At 41.0% G+C, this 24203-nt stretch overlaps 1 protein-coding gene across 8 annotated transcripts in view; it reads left to right on the forward strand.

The window, feature by feature from the left end:
• The first annotated feature begins 9950 nt into the window (after window positions 1-9950).
• Window positions 9951-24203, forward strand: part of MYCBP2 (MYC binding protein 2) — a 173440-nt gene continuing 159187 nt past the window's right edge. For all 8 annotated transcript variants that reach the window (XM_021548051.3, XM_021548057.3, XM_021548055.3 and 5 more), the window contains exon 1: window positions 9951-10235. In XM_021548051.3, the coding sequence (XP_021403726.2) occupies window positions 9964-10235 (272 nt within the window). In that variant the 5' untranslated portion in view covers window positions 9951-9963. The remainder of the gene's footprint in view (window positions 10236-24203) is intronic.

Genomic DNA, 24203 nt, shown 5'->3' on the forward strand with positions numbered 1-24203 from the left:
GAGTTGTTAAGAAGGTTGTCAGGTTGTCCTAGATTCAACAGTTACACATGGTGCTTCCAGATTCTGTCTGAGCACTACACTGCAAGCAGTCCTAGTCTCACAGCACCTGTAAATTGGGTCTGGAAGAAAGAGGTGGGAATAGTACACCCACATGCGACTACTTATTTTGTATGTTGCTCAAAATGCCTGTACCTATATGGACTTATACAAATATAGGATTCACAAAGCTGATGATTGATTTCTGGGTAAAGCCTCACTGAATATTATTCTAATATTTCTGTTCTTTGAAAGTCTTTATTTTTTTAGTTAGTAAATGTGTTACACCAGTTTTAAAAAAGGAGAAAATTCAAAATTCAAAATTAAATAAATCAGCTAAGAATCCACCTGCTCTATAAGCACCCAGTAGTCATTAAATCATAAAATGAGTTCTAATATTCGTTCTAGTTTTTTGCTCTGTAGACTATAAAAATGTAAGATGTGTAAACAGATACAGATGTAATCCAAAGAGATAAGGCTCTACTAAAAAAGCACAGCAACTCCTTTCCTGATGTCTAATGTTTTCTACAAGACAGAATATTAGCCTAGCATTAGATTTATATAACAAGTATGCAATTTGGTGAACAGTCTTTCCACAAAATATTTGATTCCATCTACACCATCAGCACTATAATGTAGTTTGTTTACACTGTTGCTATTTTGAAAGTTGCTATTTTTGCAACCTTAAATTTTGTGACCTCATAAACATGCCCATGTCAATGCTTGCTGATGAGTCAGCTGTTTCTAAACACTACTTTAATGTCTTCATGAAACATACAAAATACATATATGAATAGCGGTTTTGATATACTGACAAATAAACAATATTATAAGAACCTGCATTTCTTCACTGGCTCTTGGGCCATGGACAGTGGATAAGGTCAGGTGTAATCCTTGCTCCATCTTTGTATAGCAACTTGATATGGCAATTTAAACTCATTTAGAAGTACTGCTACTCAGTGCAATGGCAGAAGGAATAGGTGGTGAGCAGATGAAGGAAGGAAAGGTGAGAGGTGGTGTGTGAACTGAAGGCTAGCAAGAGGATTTTGTTTGCTTGGCAACTGAATGAACAGAACAGCACTTTTTTTGAGTTTGTTAAATAAAGCCTGTCTGTTTAACAGCAGCAGTAGTACAGAGCTGGAAGCTGTCACAGCTATGCTACTTTTGTGGACTTGTTTCTTTTAAAAAAATGAAAAAAAGAAAAAAGTGTAACAGAATTAATTCTTGTTTTTCTCAATGTTGCTATTAAAAAATGTATGCTACCTGTGAATATTAAGTAACTTGATTGTAAAAGATTGTAAAAAAAAATTAAAACATTATTTAGCTTTGTGTTGTGGTTTTTTGGTGTAAAAAATATAATTTTTTTATATTTGTTTTTTTCTTGTACAAGACTAATCTTTCAGTTACTCTGTAGTGTAGAAGGAACTGGAAACTGGTCAGTTGCAGAAGAAGATAGAAGTAAATTCAGTTAATATAAATAAAGCACATATACCGATACATCTCAAAAAGTACTTGTTCATCATCTAATCAATAACCTATTTATTTTATGTTCTATATAGTGTTGATGTTTGAGTTGGAATATTGTGTAGTACTAACCTAGAAACCTATACCTGTATTTCTGTCAAAGAGAGAAGGATGATTTACATAATGAGACCTACTTTTGTATAAGGGCATAGCTAAAGCTCTGAATGCCTAGCACTGCAGTCTTTTCTGTTACCTAAGGAGTAACATTAAAATAATTACAGAGTAACTATTGTCATCATTCTGTTGGTACCTCATAAAAGCACAAATTTAGTATTCTAGTTCTTTTAAAAGATATCTAAGTACCAGTACAGTTCTAGGTAGTTAAAGAAACCCAAAAAACCAAAACAAAACCCCCCCAAAAAACCCCAAAAACAAAACCAAAAACTCTTTGAGTCTGGAGTCAGAGGTTTTAGACTTCTTGACGTGGCTTACCTCTGTGATCAGTTAAGTTTTAAAAAAACTAAGTCCTGTAGATTTTCCTAACACCTGTCTTAAGTGTTAATGGAATGAAAAGTGCCTGGCTGCTTCAAGGTGATGCAAGTACTTCAAGAAAATAACTTTCTGTAAGTGGGTCAGTGGCATTTGAATAGTAAGTGAGAAATGTTGACAGATGAAGACATTTTTCTGAGTGTATGTACATGTCATGGCTTAACCCCAGCTGGCAACTAAGTACCACATAGCCACTCACTCACTACCCTGCCCTGTCCTTCTAGGGAAAAGAAACAGGAGAAAACAGTAAAACTCATATATTGAGATAAGAACAGTTTAGTAATTGAAACAATTTAAAACATAATAACAACAACAACAACAACAACAACAACAACAATAATAATAATAATAATAATAATAATAATAATAATAATAATAATGAAAAGGAGACAGAGAGGAATAAATCCCATGAGAGACAAGTGATGTGCAATACAATTGCTCACCATCTGCTGACTGATGCCCAGCCCATCCTTGAGCAGTGGCCAGCAGCTCCTGCCAGCTCCCCCAGTTCATATACTTGAGCATGCTGTTCTGATCATGGAATATCTCCTTGGACAGTTTGGGTCAGCTGTCCTAACTATGCTCCTCCCAGTATCTTGTGCACCTGCTCATCGGCAAAACACAAGACACTGAAAGCTCTTTGGGTAAACATCACTCAGGAACTCAAACATTAATATGCTATCAACATTATTCTCATACTGAATTCAAAACTGTACCAAGAAGACAATTAACTCTATCCCAACTGAAACCAGGATGTTGTGCCACTACTCTGGTGTGGCTTACTTTTTCTTGTTTGTCATAACTCTGGTTACTCTAGTACCATTTATTCCTTGAGATTTTTTATCCATTTTCAGGAATTTTAGGTTTTCCTTTGATGTGTTACCCCTCTTTTGGTAAATTTCTTGATTTTTCTATCTTTAGGTAGAAATGAGAGCAGATGGGAGAGCAACAAGTGAGGAAGCCATTTGAGTGAGATCCATTCCTAGTCTTTCCAGGTCAGTCACAGGTGTCCAGGACAAAGACTCAATTCTCAATGCTACTAAAGCATACTACTAAACAGTATGATAAACTTCAGTACATCAAAATCCATACCTTCAGATGCGGAGTCTAGCACAGGAAACAGTAGAGATGTAGACTCTCCCACAAATAATGACCAAATATGCTTTGCCCAAGTGCTTCGAAAATCTAAAAATTTTAAAATGTAATTAGAATATTAAACTGTGTGTTGGGTGCTTGCCTCTTGGTCTAACTGTTTAATATATGCTCCATTAAATACTGGGAACAGTGCTTGTTCTCAGGACCAGCTGAAATTGAAAGTTCCTTTTGGCTGCCTTACTGATACAAATTTGTAAAAAAATTAAGTGACTAATGTAGTAGTCCCTAGTAATTATAAGATTACAGGAAAAAGAAATCCCACAGGGAATAATCTGGCTAGTGCAGCAAAAGGTATATGCACATACCTCAGAGTTCAGTAAATCCAATGTGATGATTCAGGTATAGAAATTTTCTGGGTGTTTTAATTCAAGAGCTGAGAAAGTTTACTGAGCTACTAATTTAACTGAACTCCAGGACTCTGTATTTAGTAAACAACACAAAGCCTGAAAGGTATTAATGTAATTTACAGTTGCTCAAGAAAACTGTTTTAAGTGACTTACAGTTACTAAAAATATGCCCATGGATAACTGTGTGAAGTTTTAAGCAGTTGCATCCTAGATTGTTTTTTTTTTTCTTTCCTGTGATCACAGCACCATCCCTTCACTTTCTTAGTTAGACTTCCAAAGCTTTCACTGACAAAGTGATTGTTCTAAATATATCCCTGGCATTCTGCTCTGAGTCTGGAATTTGAATTTAAAATTGACCTGCTTTATCCATTTGAGAAGACTCAATAAAATTATTTTGGTCTTGTGTGGAAATAAGGAAATGGAAAAAAAATGGAAATATAATCTGTTTCCATTTCTGGTTCGGGATACTCAAGATTATTGCTTGTTAACATGTTCAAACCGCTAGGGGATTTTTTCCCCTGACAAGCTAATTTAGTTTTCAATAGAGTTCAGGTGTTCCCTGTCTTGTAAAGGATGCAGGATTTATTGTTTCTCATGTACATTGCATCATTTCAGGTAGAAGACTCGTCTTGATGATCCAAGTGGATTTTTGCAGTCTTGTGTTTCTATGATAGAACTTTTCAATGGCTTTACATCCTAGTCTTTGTTTCTTCATCCTATGTGACAATTCAGTAAACATTATTCCATATGTTATATTCAAGAGGACTTGAAATTTCCAAGTTTCAGAACAGTTTCAGCCCAGGCTCCACTGACATACATAGATTTGAATGTCAAGCCATACTTGCCCTTCCTTTTAACCTATATAATATTTTCAAAGCAATAATACATTATAAAACAGTTCTAGTATGTATTTTTGTGGGTTTCTAATACTTTTGTTTGTTTTTTGACTTTTTTGCCAGTTCATTCACAAACTTCAGTGCTGTTGGCTAAAAGTTCTTCGTAAATTTTCTTGCTCTTCAGGGTGATTGAAGATAATACCCTGGTAATATTTCTTCAGCTGTGTTTGTCTTTATATAGTGCTTAGCTGGTTCAGACATTTGTGTATAGCTATATATATATGCTGGATTTCTGTAAAAAGGGAAATGTGGTGGAATACTGCTAAATAATAATTTCTGAAATTTTGAAAGGAAAAAGTTATTAATTAATACTCTCTTTTACTTCAATGTGTACCTATTTTTATTCAGACTAATTCCAATTATATTACCATGGCAGCAGTAAGTTGTTGGGTTTTCTTTGTTGGTCTCCCCACCTAAAAGAAGTAATTATCTTAACTGAAGAGCTTATATATTTGCCAGCATTAAACTTTAAGCTTTTACTTCACATTAGTTTTTTTTATGCACACTAAATAAATTTTAAAGAAAGCATTTAAAGGAGAAGACAGGGCTTTTCTAAGGTGAAAATAAAGTCTACATATTGGCACAATAAGTAATATAAAGACAAAAGTGGCTTCAAGGGTGCATAGAAGTACCTTTTAACTCTCCAACTCTGGTAATTGTGACAGCTGGCATAAAAAATGAAGTGGCATTTCTTTGTTTGATTGCTTTTCTTTAGCATGTCTCTACAATTTAGAATGGAAAAACTTGACTTGAAAAAAAACTATGACAATGCAAATAATAAGGATGTGATCTTTATGGGTCACATCCGTTCCAGGTATTCTGCGACTCTGTGATTATGCAGAAATTGTTTGCGAAAATATTTATTTGTAGTTACAAGCAGGGGAATTCCAGGCTTTGTTTAGGGCCTTTTTTTGAATGTAGAATTAAAAAAAAAAAATTGGTGAGTTGCATTTTTAAAATTAATTTTATTTTTTAAATACATGTGTTTTGTTTTCCTTCATTTGTTCTGTATACCAAAAGTAAACCTGAGTAAACATAAGTTAGTGGCACTATTTGACATGGAAAACAAATGTATAGTGAGGAATAAGCACTTCCATTGTAGCATGGAGAAGAAAGTCTTGTCTTCAATATGGAGGCAGTACAGTTCCTGTCCTGTGCTTTCTATCAGTAAAGAGTTCTTTATAATAGAAAAACACATGACAAGAATTATGCTGTGAAATTTTGTGGTTTTGGTGTTTGTGTGTATGTATGTCCCCAAAAATAATAAAACCTCAAATTAAATGCTGACAACTTAAATAATGATAGATTTTCATTACAGAGTAATAATGCCAAAACAGATGCCAGCTTGGTGGAACTATGTGGTGAAAAAATGGTCCTTTTAACTAATCATGTTAACAGCCTCACGTCTTGTCAGCATCATAAGCTTAATGACCAAAAGCTGTTTGTTTTTTTTTTTTTTTATTTTTATTACTGATTTAAGTCCTATTTCTGGAGAAAATGTGTTGGTAAGAGCTAGTTTCTTCAGGCAAACAAAGCATTCTAACATCACCTGACTGTAGTAAATTTCAAGTTTTACTGCAGAAGTACTAAATTCTACGGTTCATAACTTCCTGGCTTCAATGTGATATGCAAACTGCCTAGTACACAAATTTTAAAGTTGTCTTACTATATATTCACTACTTGTTCATGTAAAAATTACTGCATTTGTCTATATAGTATTTTGAAACCTTAAAAAAAAAAAGGCCTGGAAATATAATCAAATAGTATAAGGGTTAGGTTATGAAATCATGGAACTTTCTACTTTACATTCTGTCATGCAAGTTACGGGAATTACCTGGTAATTCTAGTTCTGCTGTGTTGAAATTCACATTTGTACAACACTGATCCATGTGAGCCATGACAGTGAATAAGATAGGCTGTCAGATTCTGATTCTTGATGACATGCAAACAATTTGTTCTTCTAAAACTTAGTTATAAAGGTGCCAAGTGAATGAACACAACTGCTGTAAGCCAAACTTTAAAGTAAAAGGGAGAGGCCGATGGACAAAGCAGTTCTTTCTGTGTCAGCAGGAAGATGTTTGCAAACAGGAAAGGAGCTGAGTGCTGTCAGAAGACAGACATAGTCTGCACAAAGTAGCTTTGCTCAGTGGACTGAGTTTGTTCTGATGGTATAATAAATCCATCTTCCAAACACGTACTGCTAGACCTCTGCAGGCACAGAAAGCAAAGGGCTAATCTGGTGCAAACAGTCTCCAAAATGACACTATGCCTAAGGAGAGAAAAAAAAAAAAAAAAAAAAAAGAAAGAAACAAACAACAGAAAACAACACCAACTACAAGCAAGGAAATAGATTTGAACTGGTAATGATTTTATCCCAGAAATGCAGAATACGCGTTATGCTAACTACAAGAGTATAGTCAATATCATATCTAGCATAAGGTTGGACCAAATGAAATGTGTATTTCTGAATGTTCTTACATGGCACAGTAGTGATATTGTTGCCCAGAATCGGTGTCAGAATATGAAACAAGAGTATCACAGTCCAAATAAATAAATAAATAAAGGAAAAAGAAAATATGGCTTCCTGGGAGGACAAAGAAAGAAGTGAAAATACAGCTGTGAATGAGGACTGAACACCCAGATTCCACTTTGTGCCATTAAGAGTCTCACAAGTTGGACATTTGTTTGTATTTTGAGTGAAGAGAGATTAGAGGTGGACTAGAAGAAGATACAGTGTTATCCTGGCCTGGTAGATCCTGGTTACCTTGTCAAACTCCATTGCTCATCATAGACTGCAGCTTATGGAAGGTGGACTCTGCACCCCAGGCACCTTGCAAGATTCACCCAAACTGAAAAATACTTGAGATAACAGATGTGGAGTAGAAGTTGCAGTTTGCAAATAATGCTCACCCCACTGTGAGTGGCTCTGCAAATACAAGCCCAGGCTAATTCTAGAGTTTGCAGCAATATGCAAGAATTGCAATAAATTGCATCACTTTTGTAAAAGTTTGCCAGCACTTATTGCCCATGCAGTAAGATGGATACAGTGGCAACAGTGCAGAATAATTTAGAAATGAGACAGACAATGTTATACCAGAACACAATCCTTTGTCAGGCAGTGTGTGTTTGGTGAAGGAAATCACTATTTGGATATAAAGTAACAGCTTACAATAAAACAAAAATACGAGTTAAAGGAGGTGGATTTGCTGCTTTTGCTTTTTTCATGTCTGTTTCTTCCATGTGTCTTTGTTTGTTTATTTGAGGTGCATTTGTTTTCTTGTTTATTTGTTTTTGTCTCTTTGTTTTTATGGATCTTGTCTGTAGGAATGATTCTAGGTGATTTCTAGAAGAGGAGCTAGAAAGACTTCTCATTGATTCTAATAGGGAAGGTGCTTTTGTGGTGCTTAACACCATAAGACATGGTACCTGTTTTCTCATGGCTCCTTTTAATCACTGCTGGAGTGTTATTTTCCTTTTCTTTCTTTTTTTTCTTTCTCCCACCCACTACACTATAAGAATTATAACTGAAAGCGTTTTATGTAGTTAATGCTTTAAATATTTCTGGAATGGTTTCTAGTTGTGTCTAAATGCATCATAAAGTAGCTTTTTCTTCAGTGGCAGCACTATTCTGGCTGACTACCTGAACAGTTACCTTTGTGAAAACCTCCATGAATTTATTGATTTCAACACCTCTAGCTCTCTGTTAAAAAAAAGTACCTGAAATCTAGCTTGAAGATTAAGCATTTGTGGGCATCACACAAGCTTAAGAAAGATGGCAATTGCATAGTTGTTATATTTGCTATTATTTAATCTCAGGCACATGTTATGCTTCTGGTTGTCCTAAACAGGTCAAGAGGAGTCATGATCCTTACAGGTCACATCCATTCCAGGTATTCTGTGACTCTATGATTATGCAGAAATTGTTTGTGAAAATATTTATCTGTAGTTACAAGCAGGGGAATTGCAGGCTTTGTGTAAGGCCTTTTTTTGAATGTAGACTTAAAAATAAGAAAACATGTTAGCACATACCTTCTTTGGATGACAGCTTTCTGCAGACTGTGATCCAAATCACATTTGGCATGAAGGTTTTTTAAATTTTTTTATTATTTATTACATATTCTGGCCTATACACTTTAAGTTTGCAGCTGTATAAAGCAGTAGGAAGTGTGGCAAAACTGCAGGGCTACAACTCCAACAGATAAAAAGCTATACTGTAAGTGACACGACGATAAGAAAGTGCCCGCTGCCATGCCTCCATTATCCTCTAAAAGCTGCTAAGTTGTCCTGGAGATAGTGAAGGCAACTTAAGGAAAATTTTGCCTTATGTGGCAACTCAATTTAGCAGACTGCCTCAAGTCAGGGAGGATATTGCTCCTGGGAAAAGATCCTTTCTAGGTAGCATTACACAGCAGAGAAACAAGGTGTGAGGCATTGGACACCTCAATAAAACACTATTGTGACAGACACTACAAATATCTGAAAGAAGGTCGAAGTCAAGTGGCACTAGGGTCAGAACAACAGCCTTAAGTCTCAAACTGAGCCATGGGAGGTTTAGGTTGGATATTAGGGGAATTTGTTCATAGAAAGGGTGAGCAGACATTGGTATGGACTGTCCGGGGAGGTGGTGAGTCAGCGTCGCTGGAGGGACTGGGAAAGACTGAGCATTGATGCCATGGTGTAATTGACAAGGCGATGGTTCGGTCATAGGCTGGGTTCGCACTCCCATCAGGGCACAGAAGAAGCTCCGTGCGAATGCCCGACCTCGCTCGGGCGTGCCCGCGGGGTGGGAGGCCGGCCCCGCGGGGGTGGGAGGCGTGCCCGCGGGGGTGGGAGGCCGGCCCCGCGGGGGTGGGAGGCCGGTCCCGCGGGGTGGGAGGCCGGTCCCGCGGGGTGGGAGGCCGGCCCCGCGGGGTGGGAGCTGGTCCCCCGGCCGCGCCCGGTGCTCCGGGCCCGCGGCGCCCCGGCCGCGCGCAGCAGGTGCTGCTCCCGCCCGCCCATCCCGGATTTCCCGGGGGCCGCGCGGGGCGGGCGGGGCGGCGCATGCGCCCGGCGGCCGCGCTGCCCGCGGGAGGGAGGCGGGGCCGGGGCGGCCGTGCGGGGAGAGGGCGGCGGCAGCGCCGAGCACAAACTCCGGAGGGGAAGCGGCACCGCCGGCCTCCGCCCCCCGCCCCCACACACACACTCCCTGTAGCGGGAAGGGGGAAGCAAGCAGCCCGCCCCCCCCTCCCCAGTCCCAGCGGTGCACGGTCCTTCCCGGGACTCGGTGGCGGCGGGCGCTGTGCCCGGAGCGGAAGGCGAGCGGCGGGTAGCTGGGGCCTGGAGCCGCCGCTGGAGGAGGGGAAGAGCGGGGTGTTCCCGCATCGCGGGTGGATGCGCAGCCTGAAGGGCGGCTCCTGCGGCGCCTCCTGCGGCCTCGCCATGGCCGGGCCCCGGCGGTGAAGGCAGCGGGAGCCGCCTGTGTCCGCGCCGCGCCAGGAGGCGGCGCCTCCGCAAGCAGGGGGCGGGCGGGGAGGGGGATGAGCAGCGCCGCAGCCGCCGCCGCCTCTGCGGGAGCCGCCGCCGCCTGCACCGGGGCCGAACGCGGCTACTCCTTCTCCTCCGGCGGCGCCGCCCCGGCTATGGGGCCCGAGGAGGGCTCGGCCGGCGGGCTGGGAGCCCTGCCCGCGCCGCCGCCGGGCTGCCGGAGCCGCTACCAGCTGCTGCTCTCCGGGAAGGCCCTGGCCGACAGATACCGGAGGATTTACACGGCGGCGCTGAGCGATCGCGAGCTGGGGAGCCACCCGGGCAGGTAACGCGCACCGCGCCGCGCCAGACGTGCAGCCCCCGCGACCCCTCCCATCGCCGGCTGGGAGCGGCCCGGCGCCTGCACCTTCCTCCCTCCCGGCAGCCGCCCTCCTCATCCTCCTCCCCGCCCCCGTGCCGGGCGGCGCGGGTGTCCCCCCTGCCATGTGGCCGCGCCGCCGCGCCCCGGGGGACGGACGGAGGGAAGGGGCGGTGATGTAACCCGGCGGCTGCCCAGGTGCCGCCCGGGCCCCGCCGCTCGCCTGGCCGGCGATACCGCGCAGATGGCGCTGCCGCCCCCTCTCCCGGGCCCTCCGGGGCAGAGTTACCTGTGCCCGCCCCAGTGTGCGGCCCAGCTCCCCGGGGTGATGGAGAATGCCAGTGCTGGGACCCCGGGCGGATGGAGACTGCCCATGCTGGGACCCCGGGCAGACCTCGCTCCGGCCAGGCTTGCCGGAACGGGCTGAATCCCGTGGTCTCTCCCGCGACAGGTTGCGCAGGGCACCCGCGTCTCCCGCTGGCCGTGTTGCCCGAGTGAGGGACCGTGGCGCTTTTTCCCTGTACAGGGCCTGCCTTTAGCTACCCTGCCTTATTTTTCCTCCCCCTCTTCAGGTCATGTTCCCCCTTTGCCACCGCCGTGTAGGCGGCCTCGGTGTCTGGACGGAGGCAGCGCCTTGCCGGGGGCAGCCGGGGGTTGCGGGGTGCGGTGTGGCCCCACCTGGTTCCCGAGCAGCCCTCCCCCGGCGATGATGCCACTCAGGGCTCCCCTTCCCGGCCCTGCCAGCCGGCTCTGGGGCCGCCGCAGGGTGCCTGTTGCTCCTCCGGCCGGGAATGCCGCCCTGCCCTGCTCCCGGGCGGGGAGGGGGCTGCGGCGGTGCGGAGCCGCGGGGGAGAGGGGAGACCGCCCTTACCCCGCAGCCCGGCCCTGCCCGGGCGGACCCCCTCAGCCCCGCAGGCCGTGGCGGGGCGCCCGGGCTCGCTCTGTGAAGGGCTCCCCTGTGGTGCCCGGGCGCTCCCCATTGTTTCCCTCCGAAGGTCGCTGAGGATGTGGATGATACGAAACCGGCACCTTCCTGTGTTCTCAGCCTGGGCTGCTGCTCAGGCTGTGATGTGGGTGGCCGGGTCGTATGGAGAGCTTTGAGTCACCGTTGTTTCAAGTTTGCAAAGGGTTGTAAAGCACGAGGAGGTTGCCTGCTTGGCTTCTTCAGGTTGTTGTCGGACTTGACAGTAGGGTTTACCCCCCATCCCCCTCGCCCCAGAAAGCTGTGTCTAGGAACGGCATTAACATAAGACACATACCTTTCCCCATTTGCTTATGGTTAATGCTGGAAATGTGGACTGATAACATGGGTACTTGACATCTTTGCGACTACTGACTTCTTTTCAGTGTATGATAGGGAAACTATAGTTCTTCTTTACCCCCTGAAGACCAGCAAGTGTTTTCTTACTCCACATATTTCTTAGTCCAGTGCTTAATACTTTTTTTCATTAAATGTCTTTCTGCTTTTGAGCTTCATATCATTTAGTCCCGGGATTTCAAGTGCTAAGTGTAAGGATACAACTAAATGCAAAGAAATCACCTGTGCAATTGCTCCTCAGTGCTCAAGTGCCTGTCTGAATTTTGCCCAAAGGGGTCTATTTTTTAAAGCTGTAGTTTTGCATTAGTCGTGTCCTCCATGTCTTTTGGTTTCAGGATGATTCAACTGCTATCCCTTATACTTAAAATTGTAGAAGATACTAGGTTTACATGGGTGTAAATGTTAATGCTTCTCTTAATGTTTTTGAGGTCAAGTCAAAGAAGACAGATTCCTCATACAGAGTAAACAGGTTATATTAAGCTTTGGCAAGGTAACGGCAGGTAGTTAATACTGGTGAACACAGCCGATGTGTCTTGGACTTTTGAGGGGAGGTTTAATAATTATCTAGTTTCCTGTTGTCACTGCCCCCGCTATCTTATGTGGCAGACTGATGGCAGCCAAGATACTGCTTGTGGTCTCCACCTTTTCTCCATATTGGTGTCAAAATACTGCAAAATACTTCAGCTGCCTGGATGACTTAAACAGAAATGGTCAAAAAATATGCCTTTTTACAAAACTAGTACAAATTCCTAATATTTTCTAAGGAGAGCTTTAAATTGAACTGTGGCTGCATCTAGTTGCTATGGTAGAAAACAGTGCTAGATAATTAAATAGAGCTTAAGATAACAGAAGTCATCTTAAGCTTAGGTTATGACAGAAGTCCTAACTTGATTTTTATATATATGGAAAATCTGAAGCCTCTTAAGCAGTAAGATTGTCAATAAGAGTGTTTGTGACTACAAAAATGACTTGAAGTAGCTGAAAAAAGCTAAACAAATCGGCTGATCAACAGTAATAAAATTCTTCTTGTGTTCCAAGAAGACTAATGTGAAGAATGATAGTGCAACCTATTTGCCATAAATTGATGTGGAATTTTTACTTCAAGTCTGCAGAATTATACTCTGCACTTCATGGGCTGTGACCAATGCCTGCCTCAGCAAGTACTTCTATGGCAAACCTAACTTTAATGTTTATGAAGAACTGGCAAGCAGTATGAAAATGCTTTTGTGTAGACAAGGAAATCAAACATTGTGGAGATTATCTGAAAGTCACAAGATTAGTATCACATTTGCAAGGTGTTTGTACTGGCTGTCATTGGAAGGGATGAATATCACGTGTTGAGTAGGATGCGGTAATTGGCTGTGAAACAGAACCAGCAGTGCTTTGCATTTCCTCATGTGATACAGGCTACAGTGTCATGAGCACTGGTCTCCACAGGAGATGGGTTGGTCAATGTGCTTGCTCCCATTGCCATGCTGACATAATACTTCTATAGTGTCTTGTTATAACCGATTAGAGACTCACTCTGGGTTAAAATTAACTTGACAAAACTGGTTTGTTGTAATCCAGACTAATTCCCTGATCTGGCTCACCTTGTGATTGCAGTTGTGACAGCATGAGGTGAAGAGTTACACAAAGATTTTTGAGTACAGAGAGGCAGAAGCAAAGAAACTTACTTGTGTCACTTGTGCCAGGCTAATAATTTTATGAAAGGAAACATAAATAAAATCTAATTCTGCAATTTAACATGCCATTATCTTTAGGGAGATAACAGTGTTAAGGATCTGCTGCAGTACTACCAGCAGTGGGAAATTTAGTTGTCAATTCAAGATTGGTTTGGAAGAAAAATCTGCTATGAGCATGCCTCAGTTTATAGTCTCTGCTTTGTGGCCACTGAAGTATTTGAAAATAACCACATAATGTCTGTCTAGTGTAACCATTGAAGTGTGTAAAACACTAGTAGGAAGTGCTGGCCTCTTCAGAGGGCAACAAAAAATCCATGTTAAACTGTTGTCTTGTAGGCTGGGTTCTGGGTGGACAAAACTGCAAGTGGGTACTGGTTTTAGTGCTGTACCAAAGCTCTGTATTTGCAAAGTAAGGGATTTCTGAATTTCACATTTTTGCTGTCTTCAAATGCACTTTTTCTGTAGTATAACTTAATCCTGACAAACATCCCTATCCATCTGAATTGCTGCTATTATTGCTTGTGATTCTTGGGGGGTTTCCCTGAGTTGCCAGTCCCTTTCACTTATTTATGTACTACCAGAATTATCAGTAGGCTCAGCGTGTTCTTTGAGACTTCTTGTCAAATATGGATAGCTATATAAATTCATAATGGCTTTAGTGCGACCTGTTTTGTAGTGGAAGTGTTCACTACATAATTTGGACTAACTTGAAATTGTTACATTATAATGGCAATGTACTCTAAAATGACAGTAAATTCACATTCATGCCAAAATGACCATTACTTTGTTTTTAAAGTTGCCTCTCAACATAGGTCCTTCAAAGAAAGAAAGCTTCTGTTTGTGTTGTGAACTGTAGCATTGTGGTCTCACTGAGGCCAGGAAAACTTCAGTGATGATGGAAATGTAAGATTTCTTATATTAACCAGAAATTATATGGCTGTTTTTACTAGCTATTTTGGCTGAAGAAGAGCCAGCCAACTTTATTTCATGTTGATTGTTTCAGCTGGATGATTACAGCAAATTTTGAAAGCAGGCCACTTATTCACACTTGTAATTATAAATGATACATCCTCTGGACATTAGGTTAGTCTTTAGGCTTTTAAAAATTGATAGTCTTCCTTTATACCTTTACTTATACTCAGTAAAGCAGTGCTTATTTGGAATGTTTCAAATATATATACTTGAAAATTTAGTGCAGAAATACTACTGAAGCTTCAGCTTTACCTTGCAAAGATGTAAAGATTTTGTGAAAACTATTTTTAAGTAAATTTTGGTATATCAGTTTGTGTTAATTTTATTGTCGGTACACAAGAAGGCTTTAATTTCTTCAGATCTAAAGCCTTTACAAAAGCTCTTATCTTTTTTGGTTTGGAACTTGTTGCTCTTTTAATGTGGAATAATAATTGCAAAGAGTTAGAAAGCATTTATTTAGTTAAAAAAATAAAGCTTATGTATACAAAAACAAGTGAAATGGTAATGGTGTTACATTACCTACTACATTTTCCTGCTTATTCCTGTGCAAAGGTTTGCTCCATAGGTCCTTTGCAACTGAAATGTTTTAGTCTAGTTTATCTGTTTTTCAGTTCTTATGTTTTGTAGATGTAATTTCACAAAACAAAGTTCAAGTCTTGTATAAGCTAAAACTGTTTAATTGGGAAATTGATGTGCTGTTGAGTCTTAGATTTAAGCTGTGCATTAGAAGACCTGATGAGAGTTGCTGTCTGCTCTATGCTCTTTAGCTGCAGTGTAGTGATGTTTTAATACTGTGTTGCCCAATTGGTTAATGGGGATTAGCAAATTACTAAAATAGTGTATTTTTACTTATTTATCTTATATTCTGTTAAGGAAAAGAGTTTTATGTAGTAGTTTTTTAAAAACCTCTAGTCATCTCTTAGTCTAACGTGGTTGTATTTGTTCAGTGTTGGTGTAGGAGACATAATAGAAGCTGGAAAGACCCTAATAATATTGCAGTGAGGGGCTTAAGATGGGCATTTTCTTTGTGTGTATTTATAAAAAATAATTACCATAATTTAGGTAAGTAATGGGAAAAATTAAAACAGGAATCCATGGTTTGTGGTGGGTCTTTGGATCTTGTATTTTTTAGTTTAAACTGAGAGGACATGCTAGTTAAAGTTTCAGTTTGTTACACAATCTGCTCTGGCACACTGATGGTTTGTTGGGTAGCAAGCTGAGGCAGTTAAGGTTGGGCTGGAGCAATTTAATAAGTTACCATTCCTTACTGCTAGCCATGTAAAATGTAGTAAATTTGTTTCCTGCATACTTAAAAACTTGATGTTGAATTTGTTTTTCTGCCATGTTAACTATCAGCTGGCAGGGTTTAGTTTTGGTTTTCCTCCCATATTATGATCTTCCTTCTGGCCAAAATATTTTGAATATTTTTTTTTTAGTAAATTTTTCCTCCTGAGGTATGACTATATATGTTTTGCCAAACCCATGCTTTAAAGATAAAGACTATTTATGTCTTTATAGACAGTACATGGGATGTATGAATAACAGTTTTTGGTACTTCATGCAAACTGTTTTCCTAATCCTTTGTTTACTTTGAAAACTTGATCCTTTGCAGCATTACCTGAACACATGGTTACATTTTTTTCTTTTTCTTTCTTACCTTGCTTGCTGTGAACACTGCAATGTGCTCAGGTGCTAAGTGGAATAGTACTCCTATAATTAACTTATGTTGTAAATACATTTTGAAGCTGATCTATTCCTTTGGTCTTTCACAGCCAGTTCCTATCATTGTGCCCCTTCAAAGGATAAGTACTAGAAATTAACACAGGAGAATAGGCTCCTTATGCTGTAAGTGACAGCATTAAGGCAGATGGTTTCTGTACTTTTAGATTTAGTGTTTTATATGTTTAAAATCATATTGATAAGCTTTTTATGATTTTTAGTGTATAACAGTTATAGTATGTTATAGCTCATTCCCTTCAGACTGATGAATGTGTTGATGGACTTAATTAGATGGACTAAAGCTGAATGATAGTTATTTCTTTGCATCTAGTATATCTATGACTACTTGGGCCTGAGAAAGTTTTTTTGTTATTAGTGTAATAAATCTAAATTTATGCCTGTTGTACACATTATAAAAAAAAAAATCAAAAACTGAGTTTCCTTGTCCCCACGTGAAACTGGAGATGCGTGGTTAGATTACTGCTGTTCCTTGTTTTCATTTTCTTCCCTTAACTGTTTTAGGCTTCTGTTCCAAGCATTATTGTCGTATTTAAACATTATTGTCGGCTTTAAACTCTTGAAAAATGCTTTATAGTTGCTATGAAAGGGTGTATGTGGTGTAACCTCAGTGGGCAGCTGAGCATGCATGATTCCTTGATTATTTCCCGCTGCAGCAGTGGGGTGGGGGACAGCTGGAAGGATAAAAGTGGGAAAACTCAAGGGCTGAGATCAAGACTGCTATGTAGGTGAAGCAAAAGCTTTGTACAAGCAAAGCAAAACAAGGAATTAATTCATTCCTTCCTTACCATCAGCAGGCTGATATTCAGCCATCTCCAGGAAAGCTAGGCTTCATCATTCCCAATAACTTGGAAAGGCAAGCACCATAACTCTGAATGTATCGTCCCCCCACTTCTTTCTTCTTCCCTGTTTTATATACTGAGCATGATGTCATATGGTAGGGAATAACCTTTTGGTCAGTTGGATTCAGCTGTCCCAGTTATATCCCCTCCCATCTTCTTGTACACCTCCAGCTTACTTGCTGGCAGGGCAGTGTGAGAAACTGGAAAGGCCTTGACCCTAAGTGTTAGTCAGCAACAGATAAAGCACAGATGTGCTATCAGCACTGTTTCCATCATAAATCCAAAACATACGAGCATGACACAAGCTGCTTGGAAGAAAATTTTTATTGTAGCCAAAGCCAGATAAGCCAAAAAGTAGAAGTCTGTTGCTTGTAGTTTAAATTCACAGATGCCATGGTATTTAGATTATTTTGGCTGTTATCTGTCAGTCTAGAAAAGTTTGTAGCTAAGAGGTTTAACCTCAATGGCATTAAAACAGGAGTCTTCCTCTTACTTCTCTACTGTGCTCCTTGTTGCACTTGGTAACATCTCTCATCTTTTCTATTGCTGTGTCTGTACAGTTCTGCAGCCAGTCATTTACGTTACACTGAGATGAGCTTGTTGTTAAATAAATACCTTATTCTATTTTTATTTTTTCAGCCTCTTCATTTTGTTTCACCATGTTACATGTAGTCACTTGCAACTCCTATCTGATTTGGCCTTGCTTTTCTCTCCCACTAGCCAATGCATAATTCTTTCAAACAGATGTGCTCATATGTCTTCATTATGCTTGTATGTTTTCAGAGTAGTCATTCTATTCCTTTTCTCTTCAAACCAATTGATTCTCTATCCACTTTTATTTCTAGAATGTACTGCTATACAGGGTAGACCATTGACAGCTGTAAAACTGGCGAGTTTTCAGTTGTTTGCACTTAGTAGTTGTCTCCTTCTATTTGTTGCAGACTAAGTTAGAATTTCTTTGGTTTGCTTTTGATAGTAATCACTTTAAAGATTTTATGCTGTCATTAACCACTAGTAATGGGCTTGTTCTTAATAAGTATAGATTTTCCTTGACTCCACAGAGCATATTTGCTAAATTAAAATTCTGCTGATATGATTCTATGTAAGATAGCTTTGTATATACACTATAATTTTGGTGGTTGTGTTTAGATAGGAGAGTGGCCCAAGGTGCAGATCTTGTCATCTTTGCTGTGGTTGAATGACTTTCCAAATGTAAAAAAAAAAAGTCATAGAAATGTTTAAGGATAAATACTTTTGTCTGCATTGACAAACTTGAGGAATAAGAATTTCCTTGCATGTGTTCTTGCAGGTCTAATTTCATAGATAGCATTGAAGTGAATAATGAAAAATCTGATATTGCAGAAAAGAAACTCCAATTGTCAGTGGTTATAGTGAAAAACATTCTCCTTGTGTGGAGAACACTTTGGAGGGATGCTTTATTTTAAGTTACTTTTCTTTATCTGAGACAGATTTATGTTGTTTTGAAAACCTTTTCAGTTACAAAAGGAATCAGATACTGTTTTGCACTTCAGTCATGGTCAAATGAAAATCAGTTCCATTTAACTTGTGCAGTTGGGTTTTCATTTCATTTTTAGAACCTGTAATATTTGTTTCTGTTATTATTGGAGAGGCCTTAGGATATTTCCAGCAGCTGGAAAAGCAGCTCCTTTCTTAAGCCTCCAGAGTTCTAGTTTCCAGAAAAATGGTAGTTGTTAAGAAAGTTATTGTCATAGTGAAATAGTCCTCAGTTATGAAATTAATGTTTAAAAAGATGTGTGATTTCAGCTCACGAACAATAGCACATAAAAATCCCAACTGGAAAATCAATGAGTGGGTGACCTTCTTTTTCAGTTCTGAATTTTTTTAACCTTTTCTTTTCAGATGCTTTAGAAGCCTGGAGTAAACCTGTCCTGCTAGTCTGCCTATGTTTTTCTCTAATCCTGTGATAATTGGATTGCAGCTGATGTTCCTTACCCTGGTTTACGGATTTAGGGGGCAGGATTTTGATGATTTTTCCATTTGTAGATATACTGCTTAAGCCCCGACTTTCCTTTTATTATTGGCATGGATGAAAATTCACGTCAGAATGCTTGATTAATTATTTAAAGAAGATAGTGTGTAAGCTGATAATGGCTTGGAGAACATACACGTGGCTCTTTGAATGACAGTTGACTTATTGTCCATTTCACAAAAAATGTTAAATTTTAGACTTAATAAAAATACCAATAATTTTAAATATTTTAGGTCATCTGATATAATATTGTCAGCAATCAAAAAATACTAAGGTTTATTATTTAGGGAAAGTATTGGTTCTCAGTGCTGTTTTGAGGTCCACCTATCAAGCTGAAGTTTTCCACTCTAATGATTCTCACAGCTTAAATTCCTTAAAAATCTGTTGGCCTTGGTGAGAAATAACTGTAGGCAATCTACAGATACCTTCCAGGCAGGGAGAGCAGTGGATGTGCTGTACCTCAACTCATGTAAGGCTTTTGGCACTGCCTCCCCCAGCATGCACAGCTGACAATGGGATGGGTTACATAAGTGGACAGTGAAGTAGATTGAGAACTGGCTTAGTGATTGGGCCTAGATGTTTGTGATCTGTGACACGAAGGTCAGCCAGAGTCAAGTCATCAGTCATGTACCTAGAAGCTGATACTGGGGCAAATGTTGTCTAACATCTTCATTAATGGCCTGAATGCTGGGACAGTGTCTCCCCAGCAAGTTCCCAGATGGTACAAAACAGAGTTCCTCATATACTGCATGGTTGTGTTTGTGTTTAGAGGAATGTGGCCAGGCTGGAGATTTGGGCTTAGTGGAATTTTAAAGTGCAACAAGGGGAATTGCAGAAGTCTGCATCAGGGATGAAGTAACACTTGGGGGCTGACCAGCTGGGAGACAGCTCTTCAGGGAAGTAACTTTATGTACTGGTTGGTGACCATCTACAGGCCAGTAATGCACTGCCATGGCAAAGGTGGCAGACAGCCTCCTGGGCTATGTTAGGAAGAGTGGTGTTGCCAGCTGGTTGAAGGATGTGCTCTCTGCTCTCCCCTCTCTGGTGAGGCTGCATCTGAAGTGTCCAGTTCTGGGCTTCCCAGTAGAGGAGAGCTATACTGCAAAGAGTTAAGTGCAGGGTCATGTTGGTAATTAAGGATCTGGAGCTTTTCTGAGGGGCTGAGAGGGCTGGGACTATTAGCCTGGAGAAGAGGAGGTTCAGGAGTGATTTTTAAATGCAGTGAGGGAATGAAGATGGGAGAACCAGATGCTTGTCAGTATTGTCCCCCACCCTGACATGGCACTGATATGGCACAGATGAAAATTTACAAAATTCCAGTGCATTCCAAGAAAGCAGCTCTTCACTATGAGAAAGGTTAAGCATTGTTAGGTGTTGTCCAGAGAGGTAGTACTTTGGTAGTACTAAAAGTGCAACTGCACGTGGTAGTGGGCACCTTACTGTCTCTGACACTGCTTGAGCAGGAAGTTTGACAGAATCACGAAACTGTTGAGAGGTGAAGTGACCTCTGAAGTTCATCTGGTCCACCCTCCTGCTCAAACAGGGCCATCTGGAGCCAATTGCCAATTACTTTGAATATGGATGGAGACTCCACAGCCTTGCTTGCAACCTGTGCCAGTACTCAGTCACCCTCACAGTAAAAAAAAGTTACCTCAACAGGTTCCTTCTAACCTGAATGGTGTGATTCTATAATCATTAAGAAAATAGAGCAGAAGGAGATGGGATCAATATAAAGTTTATTTGTCCTCTGAGAAGATGTGTCACAGGGAGCAAACATAGTGCTGAACAATCAGATCTTCCAGCAGAGCTGTGTTTTAATATGGTGGTTGTTGTGGTACTAGAAACAAAACTATTAAATTGTCTAGGTTGGAAAAGACCTTTAATATCACAGGGTTCCACTTCTCACCCAGCACTGCCAAGTCCACCACTCAACTGTGTCCCTGAGCGGTACATTTACACACCTATTAAATACTTCTGGTGGTGGTGATTCTACCACTCCCAGGGCAGTGTGTTCCAGTTCTTTAAAACCCTTGTGCTGAATCATTTTCCCCCAATACTCAATCTGAACCTTCCCTGGTCCAGCTTGAGGCCATTTCTTCTTGTGCTGTTGCTGGTTACTTGAGAAGAGACTGACCTCCACCTGGCTACAACCATTTTTCAGAGTTTTGTACAGGGATAAGGTCTCCCCTGAGCCTTCCTTTCTCCAGGCTGAACAACCCAAGTTGTCTCAACCCTTCCTCATACGACTTATTCTCCGGACACATAAACAGCTTTTCTGCCTTTCTCTGGGCACACTCCAGCACTTTCTGGAGTGAGGAGTCCAAAACCGAGCACAAGGTGTGACCTTGACAGTGCATGTTACAGGGGGTGATCACTGCCCTGGCCTGCTGGCCACACTATTTCTGATACAGGCCAAGATGTCATTGGCCTTCTTGGCCACCTGGGAATTCTGCTGGCTCATGTTCAGTAGCTGTTAACCAGCACCCCCACACCCTTTTCTGATGGGCAGCTTTGCAGCCCTTCCCCCAGCCTGTAGTGCTCCAACTGGTTGTCAAGACCCAAGTGCAGGATCTAGCACGTAGCCTTGTTGAACCTCACACATCTGGCCTCAGCCCAGCAAAGAGTCCTCTCCCAAGCCATGAGCCACCAGTTTCTCCAGAAAAATGTTGTGAGAAACAGTGTCTAAAGGCTTTATAGAGGCCAGGTAGAAACATCCACAGCCTTTCCCACATCCACTAAATGGGACATCTGGTCATAGAAGGAGGTCAGGTTGGTCAAGCAGGACGTACTTTTCATAAAACCATGTTGGCAGCCCTGGTCACCTGGTTGTCCTGTATACGCCATGTGATGGCACTCAGTATGATCTGCTCCATGACCTTCCCCAGCACTAAGGTCAGGCTCACAGGGCTGTAGTTCCCTGAATTCTCCTGCCAGAATTTCTTGTGATTGGGTGGCACATTCACTCACTTTCAGTCAAGTGGAACCTCCCCAGTTAGGCAGAGCTGCTGGGTGGTTCAGAAGGTGATTCAGTGAGCACTTGTGTCAGCTCCTGCAGTAGTATTTGGTGGATCCCACTGAGCCCTGTAGACTTGTGTGTGTCTAAGTGGTGTAGCAAGTCACTGAACATCTCCCCTTGGATGATGAGAACCCAGCTGGACTGAGACAGAAGGGATTAAATATCTCCACATTCCATGCTCATTACAGGATAGAGATTGTCCTCACCCTTCTTTTTGTTGTAACCATATTTTTAGAAACATGTATCAGAACTTCATGCTATAGCTTGATATGAATAAAGGGAATATGAGAGGAACTAAAAAGGTTCACTTGCAGTTTCAGATAAAACAAAGCAGCATATTTGTCCAACCATTCTTGTAGGAGGAACTGCATGGTAACAAAATCCAAATGTAAATAATTTATTATTTGGAGTATTTTGGAATTTAAGGTGTTTTTTGTGTTGAAGTCTTGGTGGGTGTTGTCTAGTGGCAGTTAGTCCCCAGTTTGGAAATATTACTACAAAAATCCTAGCTTTTGTCTTTGTAGTCTTCCACTTTTTTTTTTTTTTTTTCTTTTGGGAGCAAATGTCATATTCAAACTGTAACAACAGGCAAAAATATGGCTTGTGAGCCAACTATCTTGCAACTGAGCTATGGTTTTGGCAGAAGCAGGATCTTATTTTCCTATCCTGCCTGCACCTGTGCAAAGAGGAAGGGAAGCTCAAGCAACCGCTTCATGGAGGTATTTTTCATGAAGCATTTTACAAAGCAATAGTTCTCGTTTTAAAGATACTCTAAAATCCAGGGATACTAACCAGTTTTTGCAAAAAGCATATTTTTCCTCAGGTGTTCTGTAGATTTTGTTGCCAAACTGAAGTGAAAAGATTTTGTGTATTTGTTTTTTCAGAAATCAATATTCCTGTTTTTTTCTCTTTGTTAGTTGTAAAATGTTGGTTCAGTTTGTGATATAGATATATAATATAATATATACTAGGTGCATGTTCATTTTATAATGCCTGCCAATACTTAGTTTGGCATTGCACTAGAGTTTATATATTTGTATGGTAGGTATTTGTGTGCCAGGTTTCCATTTATATGTACATACTTTGTTCCCTGTCAACTCTTCTATGAGCAGTACTTTTGGAAACTTAATAGATATTACTGTAGGTGATACAAAAAATGAAGCATTAAAAAGCTCTTGTAGCTATTGTTTGTAAGCAGATGTTTTGTTTATCAAGACAAGAGCAGATTGGAGGTTTTGAGTGATGTTTATTTTCCTTCTTTATTCTTGCAACCTACTGACACTGTCCCTCCCCATGATTGAAAGTGTCCTGGATGTTCCAGCAGTAGATTGAAGGATTAACATGTTGGCTACTTAGTTATCAATGGAAGGTATTTGCAAGGAAGGACAGTTAACCATGGAAAGTTTTAGGAAAGTTCAGTTGCAGGATTCTTGAACAGCTTCTAAATGTCATGGAACATTATTGCTGGTTCCTCTTGACTTACACCACTCTGACACTAATTGGTCGATTTGTGAGTGTGAGTTTGATGGCAAAACACAAAAGTGAGGACAGAATCAGGTGTTTGGTATAGGTTGGACCTGATGTTAGAGCCATTTTCTGAGCATCTCCCATTTTAAAGATGCAATGCTAAAGCACGTACTTTAAAGCAATGCATTCTGTATGCCAGCTTTGTAGAAGGTGTATAGCATTTGGTTTAGGTGAGTTATTTACTTTGGTTTACTTTATGGGGCTTTTTGTAAGGCTGTTTCTCATTACAGATGGTAGAATTCTTGGCTGCTGAAATAACAGTGCTGAGATTACATTGAAATAGAAGAAATCAAAGTATTTTGTTTGCAAGGACACAGTACATACCTAAATATGGGTGATGTGTGTAGAGGCTCTTAAAAGAAGTAGTTGCTTTCAAAACAAAGTAACCGTCCAGTTCATAGAAATAAGAGTGCTGAACACTGAAGCTTAGGTACATGTGAAGAGGTACCAAAGTAGGGAGTATGCAAGCAGTAACTCCAGTATGTTTTACAGCAAGGTTTGTTGGTTGCATTTTGTCACATGGTATCTCTTCATCTCTTCGCCGGCATGCAGCCTCCATGTAGTTTTATTGATACTCGGTTCTCTGGTCATAAAACCTCTTCTCTGTAGGTTAGGCATTGAAGCTCTGCCCACTTCCTTTGTTCTGCTTCTTATCATTGTCAACTCCTTCATGTGAGCAGTTGCTTGTATGTTCTAAACTTCTCTTGAATAACTTTTCTTTGTTTCCCTTTGGCTGTTTGCCAGATGCTTCTCAGTTATTGACAGCAATTTGGGGTGTCTTTTAAAGTAAGATAGTCCCACAATTTCGAGATATCCTCAGATCTTCT

The sequence above is a fragment of the Lonchura striata genome, chromosome 2 (assembly GCF_046129695.1).
Source record: "Lonchura striata isolate bLonStr1 chromosome 2, bLonStr1.mat, whole genome shotgun sequence".
Taxonomy (NCBI): Eukaryota; Metazoa; Chordata; class Aves; order Passeriformes; family Estrildidae; genus Lonchura; species Lonchura striata.